At 43.3% G+C, this 18,412-nt stretch overlaps 1 protein-coding gene across 1 annotated transcript; it reads right to left on the bottom strand.

Moving 5' to 3' along the window:
- Positions 1-7,576: 7,576 nt before the first annotated feature.
- Positions 7,577-12,736, bottom strand: kcng4b (potassium voltage-gated channel, subfamily G, member 4b). Its single transcript, XM_063189325.1, has 5 exons — positions 12,480-12,736; positions 11,511-11,641; positions 9,992-10,836; positions 8,883-9,457; positions 7,577-8,150 (listed from the first exon to the last, which is right to left on the bottom strand). Exons 3-5 carry the CDS (start codon positions 10,754-10,756, stop codon positions 7,817-7,819), a joined length of 1,674 nt encoding a protein of 557 aa, XP_063045395.1. The 5' UTR covers positions 10,757-10,836; positions 11,511-11,641; positions 12,480-12,736; the 3' UTR covers positions 7,577-7,816.
- Positions 12,737-18,412: the final 5,676 nt, after the last annotated feature.

Genomic DNA, 18,412 nt, shown 5'->3' with positions numbered 1-18,412 from the left:
AAGAAAATGCTACAAAAACAAACAAAAAATACTATGATGATAATGTTTCAAAATGGTGCTCTAGTTCAAACTTTTACGATGTCAAACCCAACTTTGTTGCCCATCCAAATTTCCATCTAACTAATGTTTTAAACTGTCTTTTAGGCATCTATTTTGACATTGTACACATGCACTTTGACTAACCGCTATTAAAGTAATGTGTGTAAGTCCCACTTGTGTGCCTTAGTTACCTTCAACACACAGTACATTTAGCAGTGTTTATTCAGCACTAAATCAAATTGAACTGCATGTGCTTAACTCGGTGAGTTGAATTCAACACTCACTGAGTTGAATTTAATATGATACCAAATTGGGCCACATAGTGTATGCGGATACACAGTTACTGATTAATTTATGGGCATTACCTGTGGTTGTACCACCTGACGGATGAGCCCAAAAAAAAAATGGCATTGACCCATGATCCAAATAGTGTTGAATTAAAGGTTACGTTCACTATTTGACACATTAAGTCCCTTTCCTGAGTTGTCTGAAGTGTAATAGAGTGGTCCATGCTGAGGCTACATGTGCTAAATAATGGACATCATCTTGCTTCCTTAAACACTGTGAAATTTACTAAGAGATTAAAGCATTTCTGATTGCAAACCATATAGTAACATATTGTTTGAAAGAAATCTTTGCACTTGGGTCTTACTGTAGGTATTATTTTTTCGGTAACACTTAACTTAAAGCCCATTCTATAGTGCAGTAGTTTCCAAACGTTTTCAGCAGGGACCCCCCCCCCTCCCCCCTTTTGGACTTAGCAATAGTTTTGCAAACCCCTTGTAATAAATAACACCATTGTATTTAGAAGGCATTAAAAGCTAGATGTATAGTTATAAATGTTGATACAATACATCATGAAGCATTATGAAAGTAGCCATAAAGCATTGTGACTAATTATGATGCACATGATACTTCTTTAGAAATATGCTCATAATGCACTAAAAATGGGCTTAAAGTAAAGTGTTACAATTTTTTCTATTATTTCACGGGTCCTGGTGCAGTTGCCCTGTTGGTTTTGTTAGACCCTCTGCTGTTCATCATTTGAAATAAAAACTCTAAAATCACTACATCTGCTTTACTCTACGTCTACGGCTTTTATTTTCGAAACCTAGCCTTCTTCTCATTCAACCTGGCTGCCACAGCAGTTTCGCTTGCTGTGGGAAGTTGTCTCTATTTCCAGCAGGGCCACTGACAGTTTTGGCTGGGCCCATGACAAGGTAATGAGGACACACATTTGGGCCCCCTCTCTTACCTTGGCCCTGGACAACTGACCCCTTTATCCCCGCCTGTTAACTTCCCTGATTTTCACAATACTGTAGCCTACTTGAGGGATACTGTGCTGCTAGGTGTTTAGCATACATCCTGGGAGGAGCTTGGCCGAGGGCAAGGTTTGTTAGTGGGGATGCGCTTGACATAAACTGATGGGGGTTATATGGGATGGAGTAAATATCAAACAGGGACATGTTTGGCAGATCAGCTGGCAGTATCTGCGGGCCCTGTGAAGGCCCAGGTAAATATCTCCTGTGTGCACAGCTTTTACACGCTTGGCTACCTCTGGTGGCTAAATGCTGAGCCCCATGGAAAGCGTATGGACTCAGCTCAAACATACAGGATAAACCTACATCGTCACTGTACATTTAGCAGTTTCGGGTTGAAGTGTTTTACCTTATTATTATATAATTATTATAATATTCATTACTAACCCTATTGATTCTTTGTTCCCCGCTGCCAGTTAGACATGAGCACACTCATCATCACTAATGCTGCAACTCTTTCAGAAAGCAGGTCAAAAGTACCATAAAAAGTGCCATTAAAATTCTACACTTTCCCAGAGTCTTGGTCCTCATAATAGTACTAGCATATACTATTTGATATTCAGTGCACAGGCCTTGGTCAAAATTGAGACACTGATAGTGACTTCGGCCAAAATGTAATCACACCCAGACAATAAACCAAGTACTTCAGAAGTAGAACCAACACGAGAGGTGAATTTGAAATAGCTGGAGGCTCACATAGTGAGAACCTTTTGTGAATATAAAACCCCGGTTGCAACTTCAATTTAAAAGAGTAAATTGATTCACTAAGAGCTCTTTTGCACCTGACACAGAAATCAAACATCAAAACCACAAACACAATAGACAAAAAAAGAAAGTTCAATGGAAGCGTTCCAGTGTTTATTCATTTAAAAAATAGACTCCAGCATGAGAGACTTGACACACTTGAGACTCATTTACTCCCCTTTCAGTTACCATGGCTAAGCCTCCAGAGAGGAAAATAGTGCCTTCAGCCTCCTCCCAAGTAACCATAGCTCACTGTCTGTCTAACAAGTGGGGATGGATAAGACAGACAGAGGCAGACAGGAGGTGAAACAAACCAGATATTTATAAACAGATGTTTACTAACCCCAACACTGTCTCCTCCTGTAATGTTTTTACTGCAATTGTTAATGGTTCAAGATGACAATACATAGGCCTATGTTCTTCATGCAATTGTTCTGCTCTGTGATGATGCACTATACAACAAAAATCATATAATGTTTTTCCAACCAGCAAACTAACTCTGCAAAAGTTGCAGAACACCCACATGTTCATGGACTTCAAGCAAGGAGGTCTACATAAGGGGAGAAGGTGGTTCCATAGAACTCCATTCAACGGTTTTGATGCAACCGCGGCTGATTTACTTCCGCCTCCAAAATACGGAAGTGAAATAATCACCTTGGCAACGTTGAGCTACATTGCCGATAGGTCGACATCGCTGACAGCGCCAGCCAATCCGAAAACACCTACTTGAAGCCCTCCCACGCGATGCTGCCGCATCGTCGGAGATGAAAATATGTCATGGCGTCTCAAGATATTAAAACAAGTTCTCAGCTGTGGAAATAGTCAACACCGAAAACATTGATTGTCACAAAACCACCAACGCAAGTTGAAATACAACTGGTGGTCGGTAAGTGTGGAGAATACCAATATGATATTTATGAAATGGTTCTAGGGCCAACGAAATCTTGAAAGGCTTATGAAACCATCATACGGTAATATTATTTAGCTTAGCGGCTAACCTGAGCCAGCCAAATGGCATTAGATCTAACTTACTTAACTTCAGCACCTTGTAACGGCATTGTACAGTTGCAAACTGAACTGTACACGGAAAGTGCATACAGCCCATGCTATTTGGGGTCTTCGTATTATTTGGCCGAAAACTGTTATCCAAGTCTGCAATGTAGGGCCCTATCTCAGTAGCATCATTGAAGTTGTGCAGGCGAGAGCCCTTGGATGTTCAGTTTCACATGAATATTTCAACATCTGCGACCATTGACGTTAAATATTATTAGGAATGTTTGTCTGACACACCAAGTTAACCCCCTACACGGACATATAGCATATTTACCCACAGCTGCCGTGTATAAATCCCTCTACAAGTAACGTGCAAAACAATTAATTAAACCTTTCCGTTTGACAGGCACAAACCATGGAAGTTGAAGAAAGGCTCCTCATCGTCAAGCAGTCATCCAGAGTGAAGATTGCAGTCAAGCAGTCATGACCCCCCCCCCCCCCCGTCTTTGAGAAAATTCAGAATAAAAAAGCCCTTCTCATTCTTAAATCATATTACTTAAGTAAACGGTAGGCAACCCAAAACCTTTCAGTTAGTAAAGCATAGGTAATACAGTATGATCATTACACCATCTGGTATTTTGAGTACTTGAATTTCAGATTAAAGTGAAATCTTGACTTCAGTGTCTTCTTACATGTGTGCTTACATGTGTGCTTTCTAACGTGCAAATCATTATGAGGACGTTCTTTCCCACTTCTAAGAAATGCATGACTTCAATTCTTAACATTTGTCTGGCCATTCGTCTAAACCAGGGGTAGGGAACCTTTTTCATTTGAGGGGCCACTTCAAAGTCCTTCAACAACCATGTAAGTCCTCCAAGGGCCGTACTATGAACACAAAACAGGATTCCCCCCAGCTTTTTTGGCCTATATTGAAGGTGGCCAGCTTTACAACCGACACCACCTTCTCTTGGTACCTTGAATATAACTTAATTGTATTGCTGATGTAATTTCTAAGATGCCTTTACAAAATATGTCATATATTTCATGTGAAGCTGTACAACATTAAAATTATATTGGGGAGAGGATAAGATGGCCTGAGGGGGCGTAAACATGGTTTTGACATGGTTCCCCACCCCTGACCTAAACAGATGTTGTAACAACAGTGTGTTACCAATATTGAAAAACAATTCAGAAACAAAATGTGTGTGATGTGATGTATTAGCATTTATTAAGTGTGTTTCATAATTGCAACGATATCACAATGGTTGTCGCCAGCAGATCCTCTGGGGTGAACTTGTGGTGATAGGATGCAGGCAGGAGCGTACTGTACACATCTTCAGCTGTAACAATAAACACAAATCCAATAGCAAAATAATTAATGTTAGAATCATACCATCACACTAAATTAAGTGAAATGGGAGCTTAGTGTGCAGACTTGATTTTCAGCAACCAAATAAGGCACACACAAAGTTCTCACGAATATGTAGGCCAAGGGTAGGCAGCGTATGTGACATCGAGTGCCAATGACCGTACCATCCCTTAGCCATGCAGAGAGCTAAGGCTTAGAACAGCAGTAGTGCACCTCACTTCCCAAGCACATAACATGTCTCATACCACTAGTCTAGGTATGTTTTTGATATATTGATATGTACATAATGTCCCCTCAGACTGCTGTGCATACCGAGATGATCTGACCGGTGGTGGAGGTGGCTTGGTTTTGGGTGCCGGCGTGCAGCGAGGGGGTGTCACACAGACGACTGTGATGTGCTCTGAAAGACAAACACAATATGCACCAAATCAAAACGCAGTGTTGGGGGGGTAACACATTACAAAAGTAATTAATTACGGCCAGGTTTCCTAAACTGGGGTGTGGAGCACCCCTGGGGGGTGCGTAGCCTACCTCAAGAGGACCATCACTTAAGGGTTGCACAAACCACATTGAAATGTACAAAGGGGTGCACATGGAAAAAGTTTGGAAACCACAATGTAATACATTACTTTTGTAAATCACCAAATCCATATTTTGGCAATTATTTTGGCTAAAGTAACTGAAGTAATGCAACATCAGTGTAATGGCCTACATACATTTAGTAATATTATGATGTGAGGGATTATTTCAAAATGTCAGTTACGTGTAATCGGTAATGTATTGCAGCTTTTCAGTAACTTGCTGAACACTGATCAGACGACACGAAAAGCAAGTTACCGGTAGGTCTATGTGCATCCAAACATTCTGTTTGTAAACATATTGATCAGCTCAAGACACTCACCTTTCTCCAAATGCCAGATATCAAGGGGGTCAGGTGGTGTTGTGATGCTATCCTCTTCCTCCTCTAACCTGGAAGTTTTACTTGGCCTTTGTTGGACTGGTGTTGAGGTTGAAAGGGTCCGTGGTGCATCTGTTTTTATCTTGACACTTTTCTTTGTGGAAATCTCACTGGAAGGGCACCTCTATAACATAATAAGTTACAGATAAGTCAAATGAGGCACACACGATGTTCCCAGGAATATAGGCTAATGGCAAGGCATTTCACTTCACATGCAACATTTGACAGTGTCATACCACTACCACTACTATGTGTTTGATACATTACTAACCGTTGCTCTGGTAGTGATAACGCAATGCCCCATCGACAGCTGTGATGCCGAGATGATCTTCTGGCTGTTGGTGGAGGTGGCACGGTTTGGATGCTGAGCAAAAAGAGTCACACCGACGCCTGAAGTGCTCTGAAAAACAAGCAGGATACACACCTTATCAAACGACACAACGCAATACATCCAGCATTTAGACGACGTGGCATTGATCGCAATGTTTTTTAGTGAAACAGCGAAACTGACTAGACAGAGCATCGTATGACATCCAAAGTCCCATCAGTCCTTATAGAACTGGTTCTAATGAGGCTATTTTTTACTCAAAAGCCCTAAAGTGCGATAGCATTGAATGTCTTAGCTGCTGGGCAATACAAAGACAGACGGCCCTTGCATTGCCAAGAGAACTACAGTATGTAAACAACAGTCAACACGTCTCGTCATGAATTCTTTTGAACAGGCCTGTAGTTCGGTGATGCCAGGGCAAATTCTGGGTTGTCTAGTATGTGTGCTCGAAATGCGGTAAACAAATTGTTTATATTGTTCTCGGACTACGTTTAGCTCTCCTCCGAGTCAACCGCTAGAAGCTGGTGAAATCACACACACGACCATGCATGCTAGCTACAGAAAGCAATATATTTGCACCAGGAAGACGTTGAAAGGAGTACGATGAGCTATTTACAGATTAGTCTCACCGGATGCACGCCAAAAACATACACGCTTTGGTCATAATACGAATGACATTCAACTTGGAATTAAGTTGCTTAACAAATCGACAGACCAAACACCAAACACAGCTAGAGCTCTATTAATATTGAGGAAACAAGAGCTAATAACAGCTAGCATATCGTACACCTCAGTCATTTTGTCATTTTTAACAGCCACATATCGAGAGCTCTACTTGTACTTTTCTTAAATTTTACTTACCAAAACTGCAGGGCTTCCGAGAGAATACGGATTAGTATATCCAAAGGCACAACAAGACCAAAGTATGGGGAAAGTGAATCAATGAAATAATCCATCAAAGTGATGAAGTTCAAAGTAAGGACTTCGCTGGAGGGACTTTCTGGCACGACACTGGCGCGGGACTGACTGAGTCGAACGTCTCCTTGACGACGCCCTGTCAATCAAAAAAATAATTCTAAAGAATGTCAACTGTCAATCAACGCAGATAACAGCACTCATTGGTCATTTAAACTATTTTAATAGCACTCTAAAACAAGGGGTCAGTCAAAAAAAAATACCAGGGTGGTTTGAAAGGGACGGGAAACTATCGTTTGAAAGAAACAGAGCATGCATGGCATGAATTGCTTCGGAGGTACATTGCTTTAAGTCGCACATAGAGAAGCATGGAAAAAGGCACTCTACTTTCTACTTCCGCCGCCAACATGGCGACGTCGCGCCCCCCGCCGTTGCATCACAACAGAGTAGAACGTACCTTATCCCCTTACTTACTGTATCATGGACTTCAAGCCATCTCCACAGGTGCCAATGGGCAATATGTTTTTTTCCTCCAAAATTACATCATGTATTCATATTCTGAAATACTGAACAAACCAATAGGTAAAAATCAAGTTAAAATATCAAATTCCAAACGTGTTTTTCATCCAGCATTGAAAATGTAAAGTGATTAAGTTAATCTTTGAATCTGCAAGCTAGAAACACCAATCATCTCAGGGAAGAGAACACGCACCGTGTTGTCAACATGCATGCAGTATTTTCTTTCTCTATTTCTGCTCTGAAGTACAAGACGTGAGACAGGGATATGTACGTCAAAAAGGATAAGATCGATACCTGGAAGACGCATTTAAAGTCTGAAAAACCCAAACCAAATACTCTTTTGAACCAAAGCCATGTGTGTGTAAAAATCACTTGCACAAATGTAACAGGCATGACTGGACACGACACCTTTTAAGCAGTCTTCAAAGAGTGAGCAGTGCACATTGCCTGCCAGAGCCACTGACAGCTTTGGCCAGGCCCAGGAAAAGGTCATCTGAGGGGCCACCCACTCAATACATGAAATAGTTACCCTGTAGTATTCTGGGCCCTCTCTCTCCCTGGGCCTGGGTCAGCTGACCCGTTTGTCCCGTTTGTCTCCCCTTGTTGCCTTCCCAGCCCGCTGCGCTGCCACCTCAGTGGCCATGTTGTGTGAGGGGCTGATAGTCACATTGGTCGCACTGCCCGTTCCCGTTCTCCCGGTGGCCCCCCACGCCATTCTCCTCCCACACCCAGTCGGGGAAGGGGGCCACCTGGAAGCGCTGCTGGTCCCGCAGGGTGTCCTCGAAGGTCAGGGCGGCCAGGCTGGCCAGACGCTCCTCCTTCTGCTCGGCCTTGAACATCATCTCGTGCTCCAGCTTCAGCTCCTGGTAGGAGCGCGAGAAGCGGTGGAAGATGGAGGTGGCGGGGAAGGCCATGATGAGGATGCCGCTCAGGATGCTGCTGAAGGCCACCACCTGGCCCGGGAGGCTTTTAGGGAGGAAGCAAAGCAGAGAAAACCTTTAAGACACAGGGCAACGTTTTGAGCAATGTTGCAGGAAAAACAGCATGTTTGGCACCCAGGTTGGGAGCAGATGACGTAGGCACATAATGTTGGATTCTAATGACACTTCAACACTAAATTTTCTGTTCTCCATTTCAGTCTACAAGTGAAATTTGGCAACAATCAACACAAAGATACAGACATGGTTATTGCAAGACCATGCCAAACCACCTGCGGGGGCCCAGGTAATATTTTTAGTTCACCCACTGCTTCGATTAGTCATTTGTAATTACGCCAAAAAAAGACTTTGGTAGGATGAAATAGATCTGCTACGGAAGCTAAATGAAGGGCATCCAAAAATCATTTGCAGTAATCTTAAGGCAAAGCGGTTACATCTATATGACATGCATTCTCGGATTACCATGCAAGCATACTGCATCACAAGTGCAGCAATGGCCTTAAGGCTAGGGAGTTGGTTTAGTGATCAACAGTTTGCAGGTTCAAATTCCATCGCAACCATACATAGGTTTTTTGTCTACAAACATTCATGTTGTATGTTGTGAGGAGGGGCAAGATGCTAAGCAGCCAACCGCATGAGCTCATTTTTTGACCAATAGCAGTTTCCAACAATCAGAGGTTGAACAGTGCGCAGCCAGGGTCGCGCAGCCAGGGATTGTTCACAAACGGTAAACCCATGTATAGGCTGAAGTGAAGCATACCTGTTGGGCACCATGTCGCCGTAGCCTACAGTTGTCATGGAGATGATGGCCCACCAGTAGGTGGCGGGTATGCTGGTGAACCCCTGGGCGCCCATGCCCGCCGTGGAGGTGTCGGGCTCCGTGCCCAGCTCGCTCTCGGCCAGGTGCACCAGTGGCGAGAAGAGGGCCACGGCCACGCACAGGAAGCACAGCAGCAAGCCGAACTCCCGCGTGCTGCGCTGCACCGTCAGCCCCAGCGTCTGCAGACCCAGGGAGTGGCGCGCCAGCCGCATCACGTACAGGATTCGCAAAGCCCGCAGCACCCGCAGGATCAGGCTGAGCTTGTCCAGGTACCCTCGGCCCCCTCCTCCGCTGCCGGCCGTGCCCAGTTCCTCCTTCAGTGGGTCGGTCTCATCCACGATCAGGGAGATGTAGTAGGGCAGGATGGCCACGGCGTCGATGATGTTGAGGGGGCTCCGGGCGAAGGCCAGCTTGCTGTCGGCCTGGATGAAGCGCAGCACGAACTCCAGGGAGAACCAGACCACGCAGATGGTCTCCACGATGAACATGCGCTTACACTTTGGCGAACACTCGCCCTGTGCAAAGGAGGAGGAGGAGGCGGAGGGGATGAAAACATCAAGGACACACAGAACATGCACGCAACACACGGCCTGAATTTCATGTCTTCCTGTGGTTCGAAAACATGTGGAGAGCCATAAATGCTGTGGAAAAATCCTTTCTTCCCTGTCAGTCTGGCTAAATATTAGTTGCATCTTAATTTACACTTTTATACTGTATGTAACTCTATATAATGATGCTAATGCCTGATCTTAATTAAAAGACACATAGGTCTAATGCCTGGCCTTCATGAAGACACATCATATTGCGACAGATGGTTGGTTTACCAATAGTCTCAGCATTTGAAGTTCTATGGAACCTAATATCGGACCATCTGAACAAAGAATGACCATTTGATCTCGGACTAATCAGAGATCCAGCATCTGAACTCGCTCATCAAGCTGTTAAGAACCCTAAGAGCCTAAAGTTGCACAACAGGATCCATGCCTACTTCTACTTTTCCATTACCAAAAGCTTTTAACATTGTAACATGAAACATCTGCTTCCCTCACCCTTTTCTCCTCCTCCCTGAGGTCCGGCATGGTGCTTATGCACAGGCTGATGACCGTCACGGCGATCATGATGATGGAGAAGAGGGCGAAGCCTTTGCCCAGCCAGCCCGACTGGGGGTTCTCCACCATGTCTCTCAGCATGCCCATCACCTTGCGGTACCCTCTTTCCTCCAGGTGGGGGCGGTGTAGCAGGTCCAGTCGTCGCTGCCGCCACTCCTCGTCCCTGCGCTTCCTCTCGGCCGCCTCGTCCACGTCGCTCATCATGCGTCGCCGGCAGCAGCGCTCCATCTGCGCCGGGTCCACGCCCCAGTAGTTGAGCTCGTCCCACAGCGAGACGGCACAGGACTCGCGCAGCAGTCGCAGCTTGCCGGCCGCCAGGAAGTTGAGGATGACGCGGAAGGCGGCCGAGCTGCGGTCGAAGAAGTACTCGTGGCGCGCCTCGTCGAAGTCATCGCACAGCCGGCAGATGTCGTCGCGGCCGCGGCAGAAGCGTAGCTGGCCCAGTCGCGTCAGGGGGAACTCGTCCAGGGTGGACCAGGGGAAGGCATAGCGGTCACCCCCCACGTTGATGAGGGCCAGCTGGGCAGGGTCCACCTTCTCCTCAGAGGCCTCTGTTGGCTCCCGGAGGAATTTGGCCCGCTTGTAGTAAACCCCCTTGACAGTCTCGGTCTCGGGGATCTCTGTAAAGAAGCGATCGAGGCTGCTGTTGTCGGTGCTGACGGAGAGGTTGCTGAAGTCCCGGTTGGCATTGCTGATGATGGGCATGGTGGCCAGTGGATCAGGTTTTGCTTCTCAGTCCAGTTGAGCTCTGAGATGGTCTGTGGGGCCTACACTGGTTTTGTGTCCTGATCGAAAAGAAATTCATTAGGGTTGAAAGCCTCTGTTATAGCCTTATTGTCACCAAAATTGTAATGGCCAAATCTTAATACGTTACTTAGGGCTCTTGGTAATGGCATAGCCATTGTCATGATGTTGAGCGCTTCGAGCAAAGTGAACGGGCCCGCCGGCGGGCACATCTGCATAAAGACGCTACTTCAGTGTTGACCAAATGAATAACCAAGTTGAAACAAGAAAAAAGACTTCACTTTGCATAGATCACTTTTTATTTGCTACAGACACATTTCGATGGCCTGACTTGATTTTCAACGGAGGAATCAAGAAATCCTTGTATCGGTGCTCATTCCATTCATCATGTTCTCCAAAGAAGTTCAGTTGTAAGCGTACTCCAACCACAAATCGCTTGCAACTTCACTCCTCTGGAAATTATAGTCCAATGTGAGAGCACCGCAAAATATTGTACAAGTGTGTACTGAGCCATGAGAGTCCAGTGAGAGCTGGGGGCTTAAGGCAGTAGGACACAATGTACTGAGGTTTCGGATATATCTAGGGAAATAAGATAATCCTTTCAAAACTTTGTATGTGGCTTTGAAATAACCACACATAGAGTGGCACAAGAGGCATGTGCAGCACAGACTGGCATTACTGAGAATAGTGTGTTGAAAGGCACATGAACACCTACCTTGACCTTTACTGAGTGCGATTTTTTTCTTTTGTTATTTCAACAGCAAGCTCCTCTGTGGAATTTTATACAACAGAGAGGCAGAGAGCCACCTGAGTATGTGCATCAAGCTGTGCATTCTCCTACAATACCTAGGGGAAAAAAACAGAGAAAAAGAATAAAACCAAGCACAGAAAAAAACAACCACAATCCCCAACAGCTGAAGCGCATCCTTCCTCCAGCTCTTGTTAAAATGATTAGGCAATTCTTATAATTGAGTTACAAAAGTCATTACATGACGCAATGGCCTTTCTTTTTTTTCTTTAAAAGGTTGGTTGACAATGGTTATCTTAATTGGATCGCCTCATCATGCATATACTTTATATACAGAAGTCGTTCCAGAGTGTTCACTTCCCCCTGCTTATCTGTGTAAATTCATTTTTAAGACAGTGAAGCAAAGACTCTTTCCACGGCCATAAAAATCCTATGTAGGTTATTGTTTTTATGATATGACCAGTGCATTGCCTACGCATTGATGCATTTCAACAAATCAACGGGAGTAATGGAAAAACCTCGGGTGTCCGTTTGATAGACCTAGGTACTAGCTGTACTGGTGAAATTCACCTCGCATCACCATACTCTGAACATTCTACGCTTCTGTTTTTAAACACAAAATCATTGTTCTTTCCCCCAAGTTATCCATTCAACCGCCCATGTGAAAGGGTGTGTGTTTTGCAAGGGAGAATCTTAAGTTTACTTATGGATAGATAAGTTCAATTTCTTACGAAAGAAAAAGTAAACAAATGTAGAGGACACTTGACTCCTAAAACACTAGTTTAGCAACGTCCTGGACATGCCACATTTCACATTTCATTGTGTAGGCTACGTGCCTAAAACGGAATTTACATGCATTACCACCTACGTCAGATGATGTGACCGCGTGAGAGCATCTGTGACATGAATCTACGCATAAATCAGCAGTTAACCTACCTACGTGATAAAACGCTCCTCTAGTACAGGTGAGGCACATAACCTGTTGTAGTTTGCATACGCGGATGGTGCTTGTAGACTCCGCATCAATCAAATCAAAACTAGTCCTTTCAGATCAGCATCCCCAAAGTTATTGGTTAAACCCTGGAGGGGTTCAAAAAGAGGAAGACACATCCGTCCATTCCGAGTGGCCAGGAATAAACCCGATTATCCAACGCGACTGTCCTCCCAAAACCCAACACTATGTGATTTCTGGAGGCTTGTGTGCGTGTATGAGAGAGAGAGAGAGAGAGAGAGAGAGAGAGAGAGAGAGAGAGAGAGAGAGAGAGAGAGAGAGAGAGAGAGAGAGTGTTTGTGCGTAACCTCGTGCGTAAGAGCGTGCGTGCGCGGTAATAGTAGACGATGGACATGGATGGAGACACTAGGGATGACGAGTGAGTTCATGTTCAAATATAATATTGCATTTTATTATGTTATGGCAGCAGTTATAAGACAAAATTATACTCTGAGATTCCATTTAGCCCAGTCACCAATGCACCCAATATCAACATCCAATATCCAATAACTATTCCATGTCATGCCAAGCCACAACATCAAGGCAACTGATCAACATCGTAGTCATAACATAATACTAAAATAATTCACCTCTTCTATACCTAAAAGTTCACCTTGTCATATTTGCCTGTGCATCATTTTACCGCTTGTATAACACACGTCCCCAAATGCAAAGACAATGGTGACAGATGTACACACAGTTTTGTAATAGTTGAATGGTAATCACTTGACTCCTGATCCTGTTGTCTGATGCATATCAGCCAAGGATTACCAGTAATCTCCCAGACCCATGATAATATCTGAACAGCTTGCTGCTGGAAATAACCTACCTTTCAAGTCATTATTGTCGGATAGACACACTGAGAATGCATACAACTCACCCGCTCCTGGTGGTGTGAGTCATATTTTTTAAGTGAACCTTTCTTTGAAAAAAATATTTAAAACACTTACTTTGTGTTGGTGATGGACAGAGCTTTTCTTCCAGGTCATTGTGGAGCCAGACCTACCATTGTCCTGAGCGAGGCAAACACTTGAGTATTCAATGGCAGTGTTACCTGAAAGCATCATTTTTTAATGGCTGTTTTACTCAGTTTAAAACCGCCCTTTACATCCCCCTGGCCTATTTCTGTGACTTGGGTTTCCGTTAATGGGATGTGGCCGTCACGAATCAGACAACTTGAGAGGATTCTCAGCTGGAGTGTGTTTGAGGGTTTCCTTACACCTCTCATCTAGGCTTTCCTCCCCACCCCCCCAACCCCACCTACGTACACCTCATGCTCTCTAGTTTCCAGAGTGAAGCCCCAGGAAATGATGGCATGGATAAAAAAGACCGTAGTTAAGGCTAGACCTCATCATCTGGAACAACGAAACCGCACGTGCACTCTCTCTCTCTCTCTCTCTCTCTCTGAACTTAAATTGAGTCTAGAAAGGTGAAAGGGCGAGGTAGAAGATCATTACAATGCTATAAATCCCTTATGTAATCTCCAAATTACATTCTCAGTATCACGTTGCCTCAATTGTGTATCTTTGAAGAGAAAAGACCTAAAAACTGCTTTAAGAGAAGAAGAGACTATTACATTCACTCATTTGTGTATTGTTTAAAAAAAGAGTATAAATCCCTACAAATACCTAACCCTACGAATAGGTCTGCCTACTACCAACACAACAATCACTGCATCATGATAATGATTTTTTGGTATTTTCCAGGACTTGAGAGTTGTAATTGCATCTCTGTATTGACATGGCAGGTGTCAGGGGGAGGAAAAGTCTTTAATCATTTGCAAACTCTAATCAAGGACATGGGTGGGATGGCGTTAACTGGGTTTCCTAAAGTGCTCCTTTAATATTGTATGAATCCAACGCACCCCATTGCTTAATCTCCACTGCAACAAGATCCGACAAACAACCTAGGCAAACGCAGAGAGAGAGAGAGAGAGAGAGAGAGAGAGAGAGAGAGAGAGAGAGAAAGAGAGAGAGAGAGAGAGAGAGAGAGAGAACCTGCACTATTGACAATGGAATGGACTGAATAACACTGTTCTGTAACCTCCTGTCCCCTTTCCCCCTGTGGAAATTGAAAATGCTAAAGAGCTGGAAGTACATGTAGTTTGCAAATCAATCATTAAGTATTTAGTTCTCAGCGACCTCAATTTTTTCAATTAGGATGATCAATAAATGTGCAAACACAATGCATTAATGTGTAAGGTATACGTCCTTTTTAGGTGCTTGTCATCAAAGCCTGTGTTGCTGAATCAGAAATATCTCTTTTTGGTGAATATTTGTCACTATTGTTATTTCCAAGCAGGACTGAATTGGGATCAAAAATGGCCCAGGCATGGCCCATGTCTCTAAGAAAATACAAACCTAAAAGCATTCCTGAGGACTGTCGGCCCACCTGGAAATACCCTGTATGCCAGATTACCAGTCCAGGTTCGATTCAAAAGTATTCCCTCTGACTCTGCATTTTACATTAGTTGTATGTTGTACAGAAGGGAGTTTCAGATGCATGTTGAATTATGAGGAACTGAATTTCTCATTTCCATTCCAAATAAACTTACAACAGCTCATGATGAACTCCCAACAGCATTATATTGACATTTCAAGCACCAAGTGAATGCATGTAAGGCATTTTTTCACTATTGGAAAGAAAATATTTCAAGATTGAATATATTGAGCACCTAAGGCTGGGCCCCCTTCCTGGTTTTGGAAAAACTGATCCATTTGTCCTCATCTGCATAGTTCCATATACAGTAGACTAGGTGATAAAAAGATAACCTGAGGTAACTTTGCCTTGGAAAATAAAATTATTTCGTATACCATATGCTGGGGTGTTTTCAAAATTATAAATAATCTGCCCCTTGATTATGCCCTATCACTTTACGGTTACTCCACAACCTGGCCTTCCTACCTCTCTTGCTAATACACAATGTAACTCCATATTTTCGGTACAACCAATGCACTCTGTTTTCATTGCACCTTGCAATGTTTTTGTATGCGTCATCCCCTGTTATGTATTAGCCCCTTTGGTTTTATTTCATGCACCACCCCCTTAGTTTGGTTTTGTCTGGTACTGTTGAATTTTGGGCATGACAAAATTGCTGGCAACTTTTGTTTTTATACTGTTGAAATGGCTAAATAAACTTGACATTTGAAACACTGCCTGACATTTACGCATTTCAACCAAAAGGGGTGGTTTTGTAAGATAAATATGAGTATACATTGCAGAGATGTTTACTTGTGACTTGGACTTGAGTCAGACTTGAGCCACAAATGACTTGACTCGAGACTTGACTTGGCAATATTAAGAATGACTTGTGACTTGACTCGACCTGTACACTATTGACTAGAGAATTGACTTGACTTGACAGTTTTAGCTTGCAATGACTTGCAATAATATGGCAAGTCTAAATGTATTCATTTTTTGCATTTGTATGAAAAAAATGAAATATTAAATTAATTGCCCTTAAACAATGCCAGTAGGCCTAGGCTATTTTTGATTAGAACGCGACTGGCAAAGGGGGACATGCAGAGCAGTGTGGAGAGGCAATTAATGTATGACCAAAAGTAATTGTCAATGTTGAGCATAGAATACAAGGTGACTTGATAGGGACTTTGAAAAAAAATGAGACTTGGACTTGGAGTTGACTTGGCTTTACGACTTGGACTTGACTTGAATTGGTCAAATGTGTCATGACTTGTGACTTGACTTGGACTTGACTGGAAAGACTTGAGACTTACTTGTGACTTGCAAATTAGTGACTTGGTCCCATCTCTGTTATACATACTTTTTCACACCTTCTCCTAACTTAATAGGCCTACTGTCAACAGATAAAACTGTTTTTCTGACAACCACAACACAGTCAATCTAATATTGAACTTTGTTTAAGCTGTGTGACATAGGCTAGAGTATGAGGACGCACGATGTGTTGATTTTTTTTTCAGTGATCGCCGACACTGAATTGGACAATGGAAGCAGCTTATTTTTGTTTCCCTATAATGGGCTACCCCTTATTCAGTAGCTATGTCTCCATCTGGTGGTGAAACTCTGCCAGCCGATGTGATTTGGGCTTCATGCTTCATCAGCTGTTACTGAAAAATTTGGAACCTCCGACTTCTTACCGAAAGTCTCTGGCTGTCCATGTGTAATGGACATATTCTGGATATCCTGACTACCAGCAGTTCATTTTTGTCCCTCATTTGACTATGTTTGACTGTTTTTTAGTCTTTCTGCCTTCTTTTTGTTAGGTTAGAGACTGGAATGACAAAATTTGCAATGGAGAAGAATCTCTATAAAATTCCTGGTGATCTAGATTGTGATCTTTCCTGGTGAACCAGAAGCTATGTGTTGACGCCAGGCTACTGGTTCACCAGGAAAATTGTGATCCGGATCACCACCAAAATAAAATCACTTGTTCCTTTGGTCATTTCCAACAACTCCACAAAATTTCATCCAAATCCGTTCATACCTTTTTGAGTTATCCTGATGATAGACAGACAAACAAACAAATAGACAGACAGACAAAAAGACACACTAACATAGATAACCTCCTTGGCAGAGGTAATTAATGTAATACTGTTTAATCCTAACATTTAGGTGTTAAAACATGTCCTCCAAAATGTACATTGGTAGTGAAATCTTAAATTTTCCCTCTATTTGTGAAATCAGAAAGAGGGTATCAGTATCAGAAGGAGATACACTATTATCGCAAAGTATTAATGAATACTCCAAGATGTTATGTTTGAGGGCAGGGGTGGCTCTAAGCCAAAATGACCAGGGGGACCAAGGTGGGGCCATTATTTTTTCAGGGGGGCACATACATTGGCAAAAGACAAACATTTCTACTGTTCTGAATATATAATATACAAAAATGTATATCGCGTCACAGTTATTGGCTGTTCAGCACAGGGGCCACAACAGGGGCCAGGAGGAAATCTACATGGCTCACTCTGTCCTCTGTCTAGAACCGCCCATGTTGGAGAGAGATCTCGAAAGCTCCCCATTGACATGCAGTTGTCATCCACTGTGCAGCATGAGTCTCAACTTTGCAGACAAAATTCCATCCAAAAATGAAAGGAGGAGAAAATAAATCGTATAGACATAAAATCATGCAGGCTCCAGAGATAAAAGCTCCTCTTTACATCAGAACTATAAAGTAAGTGATGAATCTCCTCAGCTGAGGGGCAAAACGCCCCTCAAGCTTCAACAGCAAGTCCAGTTGCTTAAAACAAAATTGTTTTGACTTAAGCAATTTCAGACATAAACCAACAAAACAGAAACCTTTTCTCACTCATGTGTTCGATTTTTGCTAAATATTTATTGTTATGCTTTTTCAATTACCGTACATTGATTGATTGCAATTAAGGTTAACATACATTATGACCTTCCAGTGTCCACAAGGCACACAGGTCCTCATTACCCCTCAAAGCATTGTGGAAGTTTAAAAATTACACATTATGCAAAAAACTTTTCCTGGTAGTCAGGAAGGTAGATAGGCTCTAGACGCCTGGACATAGGCTATGCAGAGATCCGTGGAGTCTATAGTAGGCCTAGTGACACTGACAACCGGTTTGTTATCCATGCTTCATCAGGGCTTGTGGTCATGTGAGAGATAGCCTATGGGTTAGAAATCCATCCATCAACAATGTGGCCGCAAAAAGGGGGGAAACTGACAAAACTGGCACTGCAAACAAATTAAACAAACAGTAGGCTACAGTGCATTTAGGCTACAGGCCACATAGCCTACCACAGTATGGTATGGGACAGGACAGTATTTTCAAAGAGGTTGGATATTTAAGTAGATCTACTTTCTTTGGTATTTTGGTGTGGTCCAGAGCCATCTAATAACAGAGTTGCGCAAACCGGGGACCAGGAAGTCGGTTGG

Source organism: Engraulis encrasicolus, chromosome 22 (assembly GCF_034702125.1).
Source record: "Engraulis encrasicolus isolate BLACKSEA-1 chromosome 22, IST_EnEncr_1.0, whole genome shotgun sequence".
Lineage (NCBI taxonomy): Eukaryota > Metazoa > Chordata > Actinopteri > Clupeiformes > Engraulidae > Engraulis > Engraulis encrasicolus.
Note: the sequence above shows the minus strand (reverse complement) of the source record. Positions and strands in the feature narration are given on the sequence as shown.

What these genes read in the sequence shown, in the direction of transcription:
- kcng4b (XM_063189325.1), bottom strand. Translation starts at nt 10,756, where the DNA reads ATGCCCATCATCAGCAATGCCAACCGGGACTTCAGCAACCTCTCCGTC. An exon ending in TCAGGGAGGAGGAGAAAAGG is followed by an intron (nt 9,458 to 9,991) that starts GTGAGGGAAGCA and finishes TCCTTTGCACAG; the next exon opens with GGCGAGTGTTCGCCAAAGTG. An exon ending in GGCGACATGGTGCCCAACAG is followed by an intron (nt 8,151 to 8,882) that starts GTATGCTTCACT and finishes CCTCCCTAAAAG; the next exon opens with CCTCCCGGGCCAGGTGGTGG.